Source organism: Enhydra lutris, unplaced genomic scaffold (genome assembly GCF_002288905.1).
Source record: "Enhydra lutris kenyoni isolate GAN:26980312 unplaced genomic scaffold, ASM228890v2 scaffoldscaffold72, whole genome shotgun sequence".
Taxonomy (NCBI): domain Eukaryota; kingdom Metazoa; phylum Chordata; class Mammalia; order Carnivora; family Mustelidae; genus Enhydra; species Enhydra lutris.
In genome coordinates this window covers 5,920,607-5,939,497 of record NW_019154156.1, presented here as the reverse complement: position 1 = coordinate 5,939,497, position 18,891 = coordinate 5,920,607, and the positions used below count along the sequence as shown (strand labels likewise).

Genomic DNA, 18,891 nt, shown 5'->3' with positions numbered 1-18,891 from the left:
TACTATATTAGTACAGATGCACAATTCAAATTCATCTTCAATAAATAAGTCAATTTGTTTCTCCAATTCAAAGAAAATCTACTTAAGGGTAGGGATTGTAACTTATCTATGTGTTCCCCAGAGCAACTGTGTGGTGGGAGCACCCTAGAGTAAATCTTTCCAAATTTTCTCAGTTCACAGTTCCCTTGTTGCCTCAATAATTTTTTCTACTGTGCCCTCCAGGCCAAAAGAAATACCTAATTGTTTCATTTACTAACTGGTTAGGTCATAACACAGCAGCCATTTGAAAAGATGATATACAAAAACTGAAACACAATTCTTTGTTTGTGTTTATTTCACAATAATTTTATCTTTTATTCATCTTTAACCCATCTTTAATTTTAATTTAATTTAATAAAAGTTATATTTATTTTATATAAATATTTAAAAAAATAAATTTAATTTAATAAAATTAATAACTTTAATTTCATCTTTAACCCAAATTCCTTATTCATAAGAGTTCTGTACATAGCAGGAATTTCATAGCTTCCTGGCATAAGATCAGACAATGACACTCTCACTTCCTGTTCCACAGGGATATTTGCATGATACTTGCTTTTTATCACAGCAACCCCCAAACCTAACGTCACTATGACATGATGTACTAGAAAGGAATGTAAGACAAATTAGTATTGCCAACCTAGTAGTTTACCTGGTTTCCAAAAGATCCCAAGTATCTGTGTGTTGCCCTCTAATATTGAAAACACCCTGCAGCACCCAGGGCACCCAGAGGCAGCTGGGAAACTACTGCCTTCCGTAATCACAATAAACCTCCACTCACTGTTTATTATTCTTAGCACTCAGCGAGGTGTTAAAATGACAAAGGTGGTTAAGATGGTTGTAATAATAATAATAATAATAGTACTAGTAACATATCAAAACACCGGCAGCCATCTGGGCAACAACACAGACTATGTTCTAGACACTACACGAAGTAAGTGAATGAACTTCAGCTAGGTCTTTATTGATGACTCATCAATGATACTTATAATTAAAGTTTCTGGGACCTAACAGAGATCTGTGTGAAAGACACAGCAAAGTTAAGCAAAATATAATGTAAAAAGTGCTAAAATAAAATTACAAAGGCAATGATAATTTGGTGTTTAAAGTTAATAAGATAGTGATGTATGCGTACTTCCATTTCATCCCCAGAATCAGTTTCAGAGGCTCAAATACACAGCTATCTCCTTAAATCATATGTTTTAAAAATGGCAATATAAATATTTTAAAAGGGGTTTTACAGTAATTATTTCTAAGAGAGCATTTTCAATGACTATAAGAGTGGCCGATTTCCAGAATGTTAGTAATTAGTTATAAATCTGTGGAGTTGGAAATTGCCATGTAACTATAATGACACGAAAGTCAAACAGATCCCTAAACCAAAAAAATGACAGTAGAAATTATATTTTCAATATATACATTCTTTAATCTTCCACCCAATCCATTCGTCAAAATCCTGGATAAAAATGGTATCCTTTTTGCTAGATAAATTGTGATTTGGTAGCTTTATACTGTACTGAGTTAAATTTTTTTTTTACCTACTACTTCTAACATATACCCCCCCTCAATTAAACAGAAAAAAACCTCATTTTATGATAGTCCTTCAAACAGGTGAAGAATGTTACCATACCTTTATTCTTCTCTTCTCTCAACTAAATATTCCAATACCTTCTATAGTTGTGACAAGGTTTCCTGCTCTGTTACTCATCTGCCCACAATACTTTTTTACATGATATTTATAGTGTCTAAAGCTGTTGCATAAGTCTATCTCAGTTTTCATTTTAAAATGTTTCCTAGGGCCTCATAGCAACTCTGTAAAGCAGGTATTATTAATCCCACTTTACGGATCTGAAAATGGGAGTCTCATACATTTTTAAAAAGTGGTCAAGGTTACTTCAGCACAGGCTAGGACTCACACCCAATCCCACCTAATTCTTAGCATATTTATTTTGGTAATCAGTTATTCTTTTGATCACAGGGTAACAGAAAACTCACAAACTGACTTTAAAAAGAATTTGCAGTCTCACATGAAAGAACTAAGGGTAAGCTTCCATTAGTGTTCAAGCGATGTGATCAAGGATGCAAATTTCTCCATTTCCAGTTCTTAGCTCTGCCTTTGGGGTAGGATCCATTCTCACAATAGTTCTACACATATGGTCCCAAGGGGGTTATTAACAGTTCCAAGGATTTTTCCCATTTTCTTACTGTGAATGACAGTGTTTATATATCTGAGGAAGCAAGTTCCAAAATGGAGCCTTACAGCCTTGACTCAGAAAATGTGTGAATTCTTAGAACCTGCTAACATAAGGGTAGGACATAATCATTATAAGCCTAAGTAAATAACGGCTTATGCCTAAAATTAGAAAGTAGGTTAAATCTCACCTAAACCACATGGCTAAGAGATAAAAAGTATCACTTTGGGAAGGGAGGAACAGTTGCTAAGGGGACACCAATAAATATCTAAGATGATCTCATTCTGATTTGGAAATATCTCTCTTAAAACATGGATATGGAAATGAATGCAATGCTTCCATCAGACCAGTGAAAGAAAGTATACGACTTTACCTAAGAATTCTATTTGGACTCATGTATCCACTCATCACTTTACTGCAAATCTATACAAGCTGTTCAAAGTAATCCTTTGCTGAAGCTAAAAGTAATCACTCTTTTTTTTTTTTCTCCCTGATTACTATTTCCTTGAATACAATAAGAATCGTGTCAGTTTGGCACCCCACAGACAATCTGATTAATATGTTTTTAAAGGATGACAACACCCAAAGCACTGTTTTTGGTGACCCCACTTTTGGTAAAATGTATCACTTAAAGGCAGCCAAAACTCTAAAAGAGCTAAATTGTATTGATGGAGATCAAGTACATTTTTAAAAGATTAATATGTCTCCTTAAAACAATGTTGGTTCTATACCATCTTATAACCTATTGCAGTTTTCAAGACTCAACTCCTACTTCTGGGTTGCTTAAATCTAGGGGAGAAAACAGAGAAACAGAATCTTTAAATATAATATGCCTGGGTAGTGGTATAGTTATATACTGAATGTCAAAGAAGAAGAAAGAACACTGATTTAATCTAAGAAATGTAAAAAGTTTTCTGGAGGAAAAAAAAAAAGCTAAGTTATTAGATATGAGTGGGTTTTGCAAGTTAGGAAAGTGATGGTATTCTAGGCTGAAGGTACAGTGTGACTAAGGCCCAATGCCATCAAACAGCATGATATGAGTACCAGCAGTTTGGTACTAAAAGCACGAAATGTGAAGGAGAATGGCAGCAGATGAACTGAGTAAGTAGGGACCGGGTCACTGAAAGTTTCTATTTCATGTGCTCAAAGATTTATAGTGCATGCTAAGCAGCTTGAACGTGATCCTATAGGCAATGGGGAGACACTGAAGAATTTAAAGTTCATTCATTTTTTTATTCCAAATTGAAAGGGGACAAAACTGGAAGCCAAGAAATCAATGCTGGTGGTCAAGGTAAACAACCAGAACCACGATGAAGTCAGTGATGGCGGGCCGGAGGTGTACACTTAAGGATTCTCTCAGGTAAAATGGAAAGGTTTTAATGTATCAAAATGGGGTTGAGAGAGGGAGAGTTTAGGAAAATCTCCAGTTGTCTGGACTGGGCAACTTGGTAGATAGTTATCTCACTGAATGAAAATAGGAAATATAGCAGGAGGGAAAGGTCTTGAGAGATGAGAAGATAATTGATGCACTATTTGTTACTTGTCCCTAAGTGCAATAATTTTGAAAAAAAAATGTGATTAAGGGGTGCCTGGGTGGCTCAGTGCGTTAAAGCCTCTGCCTTCGGCTCAGGTCATGATCCCAGGGTCCTGGGATCAAGCCCCACATTGGGCTCTCACCTCAGCAGGGAGCCTGCTTCCTCCTCTCTCTCTCTCTGCCTGCCTCTCTACCTACTTGTGATCTCTGTCTGCCAAATAAATAAATAAAATCTTTAAAAAAAAATGTGATTAAGATTTTACCTTTAATTAACTAGGTGGCTATCAAAGTTTTACAAATAAAAACTTTCAAACAAACTAATGAATCAAATCTAAGTAAGTCAATACAGAAAAATTATTTCAGTGTTGTGAAATTATCTGGCCTAAGCTAAAATAGAAATGCTATTTCCTTTTTTAAAAGAAGGGTCAGGTGGCAATGCTGAATTTCTTAAAGAAAACTTAACCACTGATTGTAATGTCTGTGGCTTTGGGGGAAACATAACCCCAAACTACAGTGGCTGTGGTTATAAACTATTAGAAGAGCTTCCAACGTCAGACATCGTTTAAGTGTCTGTATGCCCTGGAGTCCTTTTACAGGACTTTGCTAGAACAGCAAAATTAATGACTCCTCTTTTTGCCCTTTTTGGTGTCAGTAACAAATGTACTTTCCTTTTGTTAACAATTTTCAAGGGACACAGAATTCATTTACTATGAAAACCAAAAAACTCAGAGTCATTAACTTTCTTCTGAATATTTCAGGAAAAAAAAAAAAAAGCCCACTCAATCCACACTCTGACTTAGTCTTAATTTATGATGAAGGCCAAACAAAATTATGTCTCAAATCAATTTAGAGAAATATGTGCCCCAATCCTTAGGAATTGCATTTTCTGTCATAGTTTAACATTATCTCTTCGGTTAGTGCCAGTATTAATACAGAGAAAATCTACAGGTAAATTATAAAGCCAAAGCTCTTTGTCTTCCTTACTTTAGTCAGAGTAATTTTAGTTACTTAAGTTTATACTGTTTTTCCCTTTGCAGAACTCCATCTTTTCCTTATTTCTAGTGTGACTTAGTGGTCAAAATTGCTAATTGCTATTAATTCTGTTTTATTTTTAGATAAAATAAATTTTATTTTAATTCTTTTAATTAACTTTGAGTGCTATGAAATGACCTGAATCTTAAAATTAAAAAGATAGCTTCCTAGCTTTGATAATGTCAGTATTCAAACAGTCTGTAGTTCCCCAGACAGTATTCTTCAGGCTGTATGGATACAACAGACTAGGGAAGAACGAGGGGAAGGAATGCATGCTGGCCTCTGAAACCAGACAGGTGGTGGGCAGAGAGTAGTAGGAGCTGCTGTTTAGACTCATAACCCTGAGCTTCCTAGAAACTGGAATGAAGCTCTGGCCACTTAATCTGCGTAGCAGTGTGATACAGAAAGCACCAGTAACTTCAACACCTTTACAATATTCCTTGAAATATAACCTTCCTAAGTATGAGACTATTTCCACTATTACACAGTTAATCTGACGTGGCCATATTTTTCCTAGTAGAAGATGGTTACATTCAGTGAGAGAATGTCATGTAGAATCCCACCCATCCAGAAAATTTTTGTTTTTTATGCATTTGGCTTTGACACCATCTCTATGGTTATTAATCCCAAGTTTTGATCTCCAGCCCTAACAACACACCTGAACTCCAGACACACACACTTCTAACTGCCTACTCACCATTTTCTCTAGGATTATGAATAGGCACCTCAAATTTAATATGCACAAATTACATTATTTATCCCCATAAAACTCAAACCTCCTCACCATCTCAAATTGCCATATAGCCAAGAATTTACTCTGGTAGTTATTTGTTTAAAAAAAAAAGTTTTATTAAAGTAGTATTTATATACAGTAAGAAGACGCATCACTATAAAATATATAATTTGGTAAAACATCAAATGTAATCGTCACAATTATGATTAAAATATTTCTATCACTTTCAAAAAGTACTCCCCCCCACAACTGCTGATATCTTTCCTCTTAAATCAGTTTTGCCTTCTTCAAAACTTCATACAAGTAGAATTGTAACATGTAAATTTTTTGAGTCTGGCTTCTTCCTTAATTTCCTTATCTAAATAAAACTTCTACCACCCATTCTCAGTAAAACACATAACCCTTTCCACAGTTCATATCACTATATGGAATTACCCTATTCACTGTAAGTCTTTTTCGACTTGGGTGTAAGTTCCATGAGTACCTAGGGAACTTGTCTATCTCTTTGATGCTGCATGCCCAGAACCTCCAACAGAGCTGATGCATGGTAGATACTCCATAAATATTACTGAATAAATAAAGAAAGGATAAATAGCCCCTTTGAGTTTTTGCAGCTGAAATTACCTATAGATGAAATAACCACTGAGAGCAATGTGTGCTTTATCCTGAGATGAGAACAGTGGGAGAGGGAACAACGTACGTTACTGCCTTCACAGTAACGCCCTCTGATCTGAGTACAGCCTGTTATCTCTTCTAAGGAGTTACACAATCTAAGATTTAATTTCTGTATTTGTAAAAGTGGAGATATCGTTTCTGCCTCTTGTGAGTATTATATGAAATCACACATGAAAAAACCAGGAGAGAACGGTCTGGTACTTAGAAGTGAATTAGTGACCTTGCTACTGTTAAAAGTTCTTGCCGTCCCCACCACCACTACCACTCTTATTATATTACTATTTCCCGCAGCCAGAGCTGAGGAAAGACTTCCATAAAAATGGGTTTTTAGGGCGCCTGGGTGGCTCAGTGGGTTAAGCCTCTGCCTTCGGCTCAGGTCATGATCTCAGGGTCCTGGGATCGAGGCCCACATCGGGCTCTCTGCTTGGCGGGGAGCCTGCTTTCTCCTCTCTCTCTATTCCTGCCTCTCTGCCTACTTGTGATCTCTCTCTGTTTCAAATAAATAAATAAAATCTTAAAAAAAAAAAAATGGGTTTTTAGCTAGCAGCCTAAAATACTTGTAGAGAATAAAGCCAGGTAAGTGAAATGTAAACATAGAGAACTATTATTGTTTTCTGTTAAAGTTAAAAGAGACAATGACACTCTGTCAACTTTTGCAATATCTAACATTCCAGGTATTTCCCTAAAAGTAGTAACAAGGACATTAAATACAAATCTGAAACTCACAGTTAAAATCCCATGATTATAAGGGTATGGACAAGCTCAAGAGGCAGAATTTCACATTCCTATCACTAGAAGCCTAGGGGTAAAGTCTATTTATAAACTATATTTCTGGTCCTGCAACTTAGGTAACTTAGGATAATTAATTAAGGAGTTTTTTACAAACCAAACTGTAGTACTTTATTGCTTTTTCCAATTTGCCTTTCTATGGAATTAATGTTGATTAATTAATGAAATGATGTCTATGTATTTACTTGAGAATTTTGGGTGAATACAATTAAGTCTTGTAAGTCATCTTCCTGAGTTAATTGTATGATATTTTGGATCCTGATATTTAAGGACAATGATTAGTTTTCTGGAACACATTCTATAAGCTACATATTAGGCTAGGGCCTCCACAACATAAATACAATTGAGACACTTAGGAAGTTCTCAGTTCCGTGGGAAGGTCAGTCAAATAAGTAGGTATCTGAATTTGATATATGGTGTAAAAGAATTATAAATTGCAAGATAGGAGGTTAGGGCCTTTTCCCCTCCAACAAATGAAAAGTACTCTCTGAGTTGGAAGGAAAATAAGCGTACACCCATGTATCTGCAATCTTGTTTTTACAACAAAGAGGGGGCACTTTTAAAAACAGAGCAGTCCTTCAACAATTTCTAGTGCTAGTTTATGAAGAGCATACATACACATAATGTATAAGATGAGGAGGCTTATAAATCTGGAGAAATGATCTCCTTTAATTCTTTTAACATATTTATACTAGCAGATTTGTCCTTGTTAAGTCCAATATCAACGTATCTCCCATTGACTGCTTTGGTTTTGCTGCACATGAGCTATACCTTCCTGTTTCTTTGCCTATCTCTTACTGTTGATAAAAATGGACGTTAAAATAATATAATATAGCAACTCTAGAAATCAGATCTCTTTCAGCTCCCAGGAGTCATTGTTCTTGTTGTTATTTGTCTAGTAACTTTCCTGACCTAATTCTGCAAAGTCTGTATTTTTTGTCATGTATAGCCACTAAGGTCTCTGCTGAGTTAGCCAGGTGCTCAGCAAATAATTAGATAGTGAATTCCTTAAATAGCTTGAATTAGATAAGTGATCCATCATTTTCCCAGGGAGTGTGGGTGCTGGGTAACACCTTTAACACTGCCAGTTTACAATTCTGTCTTAGCCTTCACTTTTTGCTTGAACAGAATCAAAATCAGTCAGTGGTGAGAGATCAGGGTATTCTCAGGTCTTTCCTGGGCAGGTGCACAACCTAGTGCATGTGCATGGCCCTCAAGAAATCCAGGATTATTTTTAAAAGTTGGAGCTTTTCAAAGCCACCTATAATAATCACATTTCCCAAATGTCCCTTTTAAGTTTTTTGGCCAGGCTTGTTTGACCAAGTGGTATTTCTGTCTCAGGCACAGGTTAAACAATTGCCACTTACTGTTTTTCACAAACAGTATGAGGATAGGGCTCTCCTAATACGCAAGCTCTAAGCAAATGGGGACACTCTGGGAAGCTATCAGATAGGTCAAACCAATTCCCTGGAGAAAGGCTTTTTTTTTTTTTTTTTTTTTGTGGAGCTCCAAATTTAGTCTGCCCATTCCAGTGGCTTCTACACTGCTATTTTTCATAGCTATCATTGTTGTGAAGCTACTACTTTTTAAATCTACTATGCAACTAGAGAAAAGAGGGTGGGAGTAAAGCAAGCTAAAATCTACGAATCTTGCTGTTCTTAGTGAGCTTTAACTATTTTTGCTGAATAAAATACTCCTTGGGTTACTGAAACCTTTGGTTAATATTCAGAGTTCTGAAAAAGTTGATTTTGACAATTTTGCTAGTGTTATCATTCCCTCTACAGAGAAGGTAATTTGCAGAGATCTTTAGTCTATCATTCCTGAAGTGCTTAGACTCTCCATTTCTAAGAATATCAGTATTTGTTCAATTGCTTTTTAGTACATTAAGTTTGCAAGTTTGAACATTTAATCTACCTGGAATTCGTTTTAGTGTACAAAGCCCAGAAAGAAATGGGTGGCCAGTTACAATTATTTTCAATCTTTTCTGGGTTAATTAGTAAGATACTTTTGAGAATCTAATTAAAAACTATGGACCATTTCTGCAGAAAAGTCTATACATTTACATTGTTTTGCATAATTTCACAGATTTGTATGGGCCCCTTTCCATGCAACTCAGATTAAAACCCATGATTTGCTATTTGCTACAGTAACTTATCCTACCTAATTTATAATATCATCTTTATAGATTTATGAATTACAGAAAATTTTACATCCTTCTGTATTCCAAACTAATCCATTGGTCTACCTGCTCTGTATCCATAACAGTACCATACAGTTTTAATTACACCAATAATCTTTCTGCCGCAGAGCCTTAGTACTTGCTATTCCCCTGCCTGAAACATTCTCTTCCCCAACTAGTCACAAAGTAAACTCCTCACTTCCATGCAGGCCTCAGCTCAAATGCTGACTCCTTAGAGTCCTTACCTGACTACCCTGTTTAGGTTCCCTGACTCTCTAGATGTTAACCAGCTTCATTTTAATTCATGACACTGATCACTATTTCATATTATATTATGCTTTAATACTTTCCTATCAGTCTTCTTCACAAGAAGGCAGGCAAGTTGTTGATTTTTTTTCTTACTACTCCATCACCAGAAATAAGTACAGTCCCTGGAAGATGGCAGGAAGTCACTCCAATTATTAATGTGAAACACTGAAAAGTAAGTTTGACCATGTCAATTTGTTTGCTTACCCTACTGGCCTAAATAAACCAAAGATATGAACTTCATATGGCTCCCAAGAGAAGTAATTTGTCAATTTTCTAAACTAGAACTATGAATCTCTAAGGGGCTAATGGAATGACAATTGTTTGGTTGTAGTTTCTTAACTACAACTACATGAAAACGAAAGCAGCTATTTAAGAAGACAGAATACACTTGACATTACGACCTCACATTTGAAAGCCTGAGGGTTAACTGGAAACATTGTTTTTCTGCTATTTATGTTCTCTGTTCAATTCCCTTAGCCACAAAGCAGTTAAGCACACACAGACACACATACCACACACACATACTCACTTTCTCACATGCACCTAAAACATGCAAACATTTGGAAGAAAATAAATACAATGCATTTATTCATGACAGGCTTGGATTATCTTCACAGTACTCTGAAACTGTGGCAAACAGATGTTAAAGTATATCATATATTATAGTTTTTTCTGTAGGCAAGAATGCTCCCAACAAACCAGCAGAGAATTATGCCCTTTATGATATATACTTTTCTGTTGGAGTGATGAACATGTGCGGATTTATTCATACACTCTTGCCCAAGTTCATGGTGACTAACAGTCCACATCTATGTGAGGTTAGAGGAGTGGTCTGTGGCCACAAAAAGTTTTAAGTAAATGCTCCCAATCAGAATTTAACCAAAGATCGTGACCTTACCAGCATCAAATTCCAACCAACTGACAATTAAACATCTTATAAACAATATGTGCTCAATATGTATTCAATGATACTAACAACAGAAGAATTATAAAGTAATCATTACTCTAACAGAAAAAAGCAAAGAAATAATAAAATAAGATCTGTCACTACACTACTGTTTTCTTATAACAAATACTACATAAAGATCTGTTTAATTTTTATAACAAATGGGTGACTATGTGCTTGACAATAAATTTAAGTGACGTTTTTTAAAAAGTGCATAACATTTATCCTGAATATTAAAAGCATTGACATTTTTAAGGCTTCATGAAGATTAGCTAACGAATTGTAAGAAAGTCTTCTAGGTTGTTTGGTAAATGTTAGTCGCTTTAGCTATATTTATAATGCATGACTGAATAAACAATTGTAGGGTATATAATACTTTTATCATGGAAAACAAAGACTTCTACAAATGTTATTTTTTGCTCTTTACACTTCTTTAAGGGGAAATTTATTCAGGTATTTCAGTGCCTCTGTTACAAAAAGACTAAAAATATGGAAAATAGAGCCATGCAAATTCAATTATGGAAAATGAAAGTACTGTAGTTTTTAACTGTTCACTTAAGTAGACAAAAGTTATTTTGTATGTAGGCCATACTTGTTGATATATAATACCGTTTATGAAACCACAGGGATCATCTGTGAAGTCCTACTAATAATCAGTATCAGCTATGGATATACAGATACATAAATCAGACATTATTAAGAGAATCAAACTGCTTTCTACCTATGTATATTATTTTGCATTGATTGTGTGTGCATACTTATGTATTTGTGAAAAAAGAAAAAATTAAACCGGAGTTTTGTGTAGTTGCAATAACTAAACGTAAGTTTGGATTCTGACTTTTTAAAAAATGGTAAAAGATAAAATTATAGGATTTTCAATATCAGAAAGTAGAAATACACTGATACATTAAAAATTATTAGTTTAAAATATTACTATCAAAGGCAAAATAATTAATACTGGTATGTCCACTACGGTGATTTTAAGATAAAATAATAATAAGGAAACTTCATTTTGAGAAAAATAAGGAAAAAGAAAGTATTTACAAAGAGTGAATTTTACTAACCTGACTTATTTTTCTTTGTTCTTGTATAGCTTTTTGAATTGCCTGAGATACTTTTTCTTGATCTTTTGCATGCTCAGTCTTCCATAACTCCCTTTCTTCAGCATGAGCTTTTTCCAAATTTTTTCTTTCTTCTTCTATGGCTTTTAAAACTGCATCCTTCATTGCTTCTTTCTCAAGCTTCAAAACAAATAATGACTCAAATGAAAATATTTGAATGAGTGACTGCATAAATCCTTGAATAAGAAAGATTTGGGTTAACCTAAAAGGTACAAAACTTGAATTCTATAGGGTTTAGTTCTGACGCTGTTGTTTTTATCCATACTTAATAATTGGTGTACAAATCAAATCAATTACTTGTTTTTGTACAAATATTCATACATTATTTCCAAGGCACATCTAAACTTCACAGAAACTAAGCCTTAACTTAAAGTAGTAGTTTTCAAACTATTTGGTCTTAGAATCTCTTTACATTCTTAAAAATTATGGAGTACTTCAAAGAGCTTTTGTTTATGCTGGTTGTACATATTATGATCACCGTATTAGAAACTCAAACCAAGACAAAATAAAAATATTTATTAACGAATTTTATAGTAACATTAAATGCACTGTATATTAATGAATATCTTTTATGAAAAAATAACTATATTTTCCAAAATGAAGAAGCGAGAAGAAAATCTGTGGACCTCCTTAATATTTGACTTAATAGAAAACAACTAGGTTCTCATATCTGCCTTCTGTATTAAATCTGTAGTATGGCTTTTGGTTTAAGGACATAAAGAAAACTCAGTCTCACACTGATATGCAGTAGAAAAGGGAGGAGTACTTAGTAGCCAGTTTGGATCTTTGTAGATATTGATGGTTCCATATCAAAATTTTAACACAGGATAGTTTTTTTTTTTTTAAGATTTTTAAAAATTTATTATTTGATAGGGAGAGAGACAGCAAGAGAGGGAACACAAGCAGGGAGAGTGGGAGAGGGAGAAGCTGGCTTCCCACTGAGCAGGGAGCCCGATGCAGGGCTGAATCTCAGGACCCTGGAATCATGACCTGAGCCGAAGGCAGATGCTTAATGACTGAGCCACCCAGGTGCCCAACACGGGATAGTTCTTAAAGGGTAGCTGCAATAGGGAAAATCATATAGTTGCAATGAAATTTTTGTATTCTGCCACATTTTCTTTTCTTGCACTTTAAATGAGTCCTTTATGCATGAATTTCTTAAGCATTTTTATTTGGAAAATATTGATTCAGTATACTATGCATCTCCTCTAGAATTTGACACATTTCATTATATCATAACAAAAACAAAGGTCACATTTGTTAATATCACCATCAATCTCATCAAAAAAGCCTTTAAGTATCTGAAAGTAGATACAAATTTTCCAAAATTCTAATTTTGCTTTAAAGCTCAACTTTTATCATGGGCAACAAAAACAGTTTTCTGGAGATGCTGGGCTCACTCTGCTTACTTTGGAGAAAATGTCTGCCAAATAATAAAGTCTGCATAACCCCTGTTATTCAGTAAAATGGTTTTCCATGAAAACTATTGACTTCAGTTGCAACTCAAACAGGAGAATTTCTCTCAAGAAAAACCATCATACTTTGGGATGTAGTAATGTCTATGGTCCTCCCACTTTTGATGCCCACCCTTTTCTCTTTCTTCCAGTTGGCCAAATTTGAGACAAGTTATCAAAGTGAGTTACCATTTTCTGAACTCCTGTTTTACTCTATAATTCTTCCCTGAAACTACTCTCTTACTATGCTTACCAAAGCTCTCCATTTTGTTAAATCCAAATAACATGTTTTGTTTTTTTGTTTGTTTGTTTTAATCCCTACTTTTCTTGACATCAAAGTGACCTCCTACATCGTTGACTATTTCTGTTTTCCTTTTCTTGGTTTGCATAACAGCATGCTGCTTTTATTTCTACTTATATGGCTGACTATGTTCAGTTCTTCGGAACTTTCTCCTCTCTCTCGATTTTAAATTTTGGAGTTCTTTCAGGGTTCAGGCCTAGTAACACTTGTCACTCTATACTCTCCAGTGAGGTGATTATACATAATAATAATTTCCATGGTTACCATTACCATCTGTCTGCTGAAAAAGAGATTAGCGTCTTCAAGTCATTCCTTTCTGAGCTGCCAGGTAGATTTAGTTGCCTACTTGCCTTGCCATCTGAATATATCATGGGCACCTCAAACTCTATACCAAAGAAACAGTACCACTTCCATGTTGTTTCTGAGGCAATACGCTGGTGGTTCCCAACTTGGCCTCCTTCTATATTATCCACCCCCAAAATATATGATAATTCCATCTCCTATTTCTAGAAGTTGTCTATTTCTTTCCTTTATTACTACTACTTTACTTCTGCCACTCACTATCTTTTATACAGACTTTGGATACATTCTATTAACTTTTTTCCTTGCCTCTAATTTCCCCCAAATTAATGTAAATTATCATTATGTCATACCTACACTCAAAAATTTCAATGTGTCTGCCCCTATCTATGGAATAAAATTCAGACTCACAACTCAGAATACTAGCTACCCTTCAAGCTAATTTCAAAAGTAATTTATTGTTAAAAACTCCTGGCACAGAAGTACTATCTATATACTCATAATAACTTAATGCATTCTGCCATGCCTTACTGGTAATAAGTAATAACTTACATGACTGTAAATTCTTTAAGACAAAATCACAGTCATCACATTGCACAGTGATGTGCAAATATGAAATTTTCAAAATATTTGCTTACTAAATTTAAATCTAAATCCAAATCTCAAAAGTTAGTGCTATGTTTTGTTGGCATATGTATATTTAATATCTACGGATACACTACTTAGAAGTATTTCAAAGTTGCCTTTAAAAATCACATATCTTTTCTACAAATATATACTTATATACACATACGTTATTTGTGATGATAACTGTTAATACCAAGTACTTATGAGGGTCACAACATATATTCTCTTTTAACAATAATTATCTAAATCTGCAGTATTTTGATGTCATTCCAGTCCTGTGTAATGTAAATTTAACCATAATACATATAGCAGAATTCTAAATTTAACAGGAAAAACAAGAAAGAAAAAAACTCTGATTTTTCTGTAATGAGGTTTTATACCAAAAAAAGTAGATTGACTTATACCAAAAAAGTAGATTGACACCACTAATGAAGTCAGTGTTTAAATTCCACTTACTTAGAAAGAAACCCAATATTACAGACAGAAATACCTTTGCAGCAGATACTAATGCCTCTTTATTTCTTTGCCTTTCTTCCTCCAAACATTTTTCCAGTATTTCCTGTAAATGATAAGACAGTTGGGTAGACAGTAAATGTATTATTTGAGATAATTATTTGAGGTAACAACACATTCTTTCTACACTCTGAGCAAACTTCAAGTATTACCTTCTGTTCTTGAGTCTGATGAATCAAAGCTTCCTTTATTTTTTCTTTCAGCAGTTCCTTCTCTGTATCTAGCATTTCAAGGAGCCTCTGATGCTACAAGGAAAGATAAACGGACTATGATTATGGCTCTGAGACCAATAATCTATCAACAAGGAGTATAGCTCATGGAATTCACTGGCCTGGCTGCACTGAAGTAGTCACTAGAGGAATCAATGGGTAGATTGCTGAAACGAAGACTTACCAAAAAAAAACCCCATTCATCTTTCTCCAATCAGCGCAAAAGAACTTTTGGTGGCCCCAAACTCAGCAACGTACATGACATGAGATCTAACTTAGGTACAAGTAGTCCAAATTGGAAAATAAATCCAATTCCTCTGATTTTGAAGCCTCTTTAAATATGAACTTATTTGAATATCCAATATTTTAAAATGGATCTATGTCTTTCAATGTTGTTCTGAGTTAAATATTTTTTAGGGAACAGTCCACATGAAGAGTAAGTGACCAAACAGCCATGTCTAATTAAGAGAATCTATTATTCCTATTTTTTTTTAAGATTTTATTTATTTATTTGACAGACAGAGATTACAAGTAGGCAGAGAGGCAGGCAGAGAGAAAGAGGAGGAAGCAGGCTTCCTGCTGAGCAGAGAGCCCGATGCGGGGCTGGATCCCAGGACCCTGGGATCATGACCTGAGCGGAAGGCAGAGGCTTTAACCCACTGAGCCACCCAGGCGCCCCTATTATTCCTATTTTTAAATATAAATTTATTTTTTACCTTTATTTTTCAAGAAAATAAGAAAAATTACATGATGTGCTTTTTCATTAAAAAAAATCCAAACTGTGATACAAATTACAACTTGATTATGAGAAATTATTTGTACCATATCAATTTGGGAAAAGCAGCTGAAAAATCAGTAGACTTATCATATGCTAAGTTCTGAGACTTTAATTTCATATTCTTTTAAGTCTAGATACACATAAATGTCACTGAATCAGAAAAAAAAATACGTAATCCTCCTTCAAATACACACACGAGAAAAAAGTTTCAAAATGTTATACCAGGCAAATAATTAGATTTAGAAATGATAAATACAATTCCCGTATGAAACAAAAAATATTCAGTTTAGGCTTTGTGGTAGGGGTAAACATAACGAAATAGAAAACCAATAAAAGCTATAAGAATTAAACTAAACAACGAAGTTTTCAGAGTCATTAATAACTTTGAAAATCATTTCTTCTTAAAAAGAACTATTACATTAATAAGACAGGTTAATGGAAATCATTAAGTAATTAATTGTGAGTAGGCCAAGTTTCTCCAGTGGTCCAAGAACTAGTTAAAGAGGGTATGTTAGCTGAAATGACAACGTAGTGTTTAGAAAATTCATTCCTGATCATTATTTCTTCATTCTGACAGTACACTATAACAGAAGACTACTCTTGAGCTTTCTTCTATAAGAATAAACTCAAAATTACCATTGGAAAGAAGTATCCTACATAAAAGATACTTTAAGTAAAATCATCCATCTGCTTGAGAAAACACAATTAGGTTACTGAATTTCTTATACATACAGGTCATGATAGCTGATGTTTTGGGGGCATTTTTCAGGTTTCAGAGATTGTTAAAAGGGCTTTACATGTAGTGGTATCACATTAAATCCACAACAAACTGCTGTATCAGGCAATATTCTTCCCCATTTCAGATGAGTGGCCTGAGACTTAGAGAAGTTATGAAACTGCCAGGTCTCTAATGAATTACTTCGGCAATGATCGTATCAGTATACTCATTATCAACAGTAATAATTACCTACTAGCTAAATGTGGCCTCAGCATTGCCCTGATGTTACCCAATATCTAAAAGCTACAAGTTGTATGTCAGGTAAGACCTCACTTGCATTTGGTTTTAAAAGCACTTGACTAGGGTCACCTGGGTGGCTAGGTTGGTTCAGCGTCTGTCTTTTGGCTCAGGTCATGATCTCAGGCTCCTGGGACTGAGCCAGGCATTGGGCTCCCTGCTAAGCAGGGCTCTCTGCTGCTCCTCCTGATTGTTCTCGCTCACTCCCTCTCTCTCTGTCAAATAAATAAATAAAATCTTTAAAATAATTTGACTAACATATACTTCTGATTTTTTTTTAGAATAACATTAAAATAAGATGATTTTCTGAAAAAAAGTAATATAAGGAGAGAGGATTCAGAAAGACGCTGAATGGCATGAGATATGTTAACTCTTAAAATTAAAGTTAATTTATCAAATGAATAATTTACAAGTAGCTAATCAAGAACAAAGGAAATGCAAAATATGTTATTCTTATGAAACTGTCAGGTGGTAAAAAATCACCCAGAGTTCTATCACCTAAATGACAACCATTGAGGCAAACATCCTTCTGGAGGGCTCTCTGTGTATGTAAATATACAGCTAGATGTATATATTTTATATATTAAGTTTATAACTACCACAGCCTTTTTCAACTCAACAGTATTGTTATTTCTACAGAAACATAATTATACTATTATTTTTATTACACTAATTATATATTTTACCATGTCCCACTTACACATTTATGTTTACAAAATTTTCCTTTTAAAAAAACTTGATTTTTGTGCATGCACCTTGGGAACTTATATAATTATGGCCTCATGAAATATTCCTAGAGTTGTTATTGGCAGGTTGATGACTGAGCATAGTTTATATTTTGATGCATGTCCTCAAACTGTATTCCAGAGAGAAAATACAAAATTATACCATAGTTGACTACTGACGATCAATAGTAGGAAAAAAGACAAGGTAGATTCTTCCAGAGAACGGAATCATGGACTGGATGAGCAACTAACCAAGGAAACTGTTCCACTGTTGGCACAGGGATACCAACAATATTTGGTATCTGCTATGAGCCAAGCATGGCTGTTTATTTCATCATTCTCCCTGTTTGAAAATGGGAATTTTTGTTGCATCTTTTCTGTTCTTCTTCCTCTTTCTGAATGCACTGATTATAGTTATGGGTGGTGGAGGCAAGGGCCCTTCTATTTCCACATTATCTGTCCCCCCCACCCAAAGTTCCTTTTTTTTGTGGGGGTGGCTTGAGTCAGTAATTTTCTCATTTAAGATGTTTCTCCAATGTTTGGTCATCTTTTTCAATCCATGCGTACGAAAATCTCAGACACAAAAATGCTGGTAGGAAATTCTGTGTATGTGGGGAAGCTTCACAGGAACTGCAAACAGCTGGCTTTTTCATGGTTGTGGTGGCAATTCCCAAATGTCAGGTCTATGCAGCACCATTTTCTCTTAAGCTGCTCTTTTTGCCTAGAAAAAAAATTCCCCAATCTTCTCACTGGTAGGATATGGGCGAAGAGGGTATGGGTAAAAAGGTAACTATAAGGTGGATTTTGGGATAATCTCCCAGTTTTTAGTTCCTGCCTGATGAGGCCAAATTAGCAGGTCTGACTACTCCTTTGTCCTGCTACGGTATACAGTAAGTATCTGAATTAAGAACAATGTGCATGGAAAGTTTCAACCATTCCTCCTGCTTTTCAAGCTCCACAGTACCTAGTGCCCCTTTTTCCTGAGGCATTCTAGGGTTTTGTAGGACAGAGCAGCTTGTTTCATAAGGGTTTCACCTCAACGGTCTAAGATTACAATGTGTTAGCCTCTGCTGAGTCAGTGAGATTTGCCTGTATCTTATCCCTGTTAGTTTATTGCTTTTATTTATTTCTTTTGGTTTCTTTTGGTGTCATTTTAGTGATTTTTGAGAGAGAAGAGGTGCAGAAGGTAGAAGAGATGAGCATGTTCAGTTCACCATATTTATCTAGATTTAGAATCACTTTTTTTAAAAAAGATTTTATTTATTTATCTGACAGAGATCACAAGTAGACAGAGAGGCAGGCAAAGAGAGTTGGGGGGAAGCAGGCTCCCCACCGAGCAGAGAGCCTGAGATAGTGACCTGAGCTGAAGGCAGAGGCTTAACCCACTGAGCCACACAGGCACCCCCTAGAATCACTTTTT

General features: G+C 35.0%; 1 protein-coding gene across 6 annotated transcripts in view; it reads right to left on the bottom strand.

The window, feature by feature from the left end:
- LOC111159953 (coiled-coil domain containing 91) overlaps positions 1-18,891 on the bottom strand; it is a 267,794-nt gene that overhangs the window by 68,083 nt on the left and 180,820 nt on the right. For all 6 annotated transcript variants that reach the window (XM_022522669.1, XM_022522673.1, XM_022522672.1 and 3 more), the window contains 3 exons: positions 14,897-14,989; positions 14,722-14,790; positions 11,493-11,669 (listed from right to left, as the gene is read on the bottom strand). In XM_022522669.1, the coding sequence (XP_022378377.1) occupies positions 11,493-11,669; positions 14,722-14,790; positions 14,897-14,989 (339 nt within the window). The remainder of the gene's footprint in view (positions 1-11,492; positions 11,670-14,721; positions 14,791-14,896; positions 14,990-18,891) is intronic.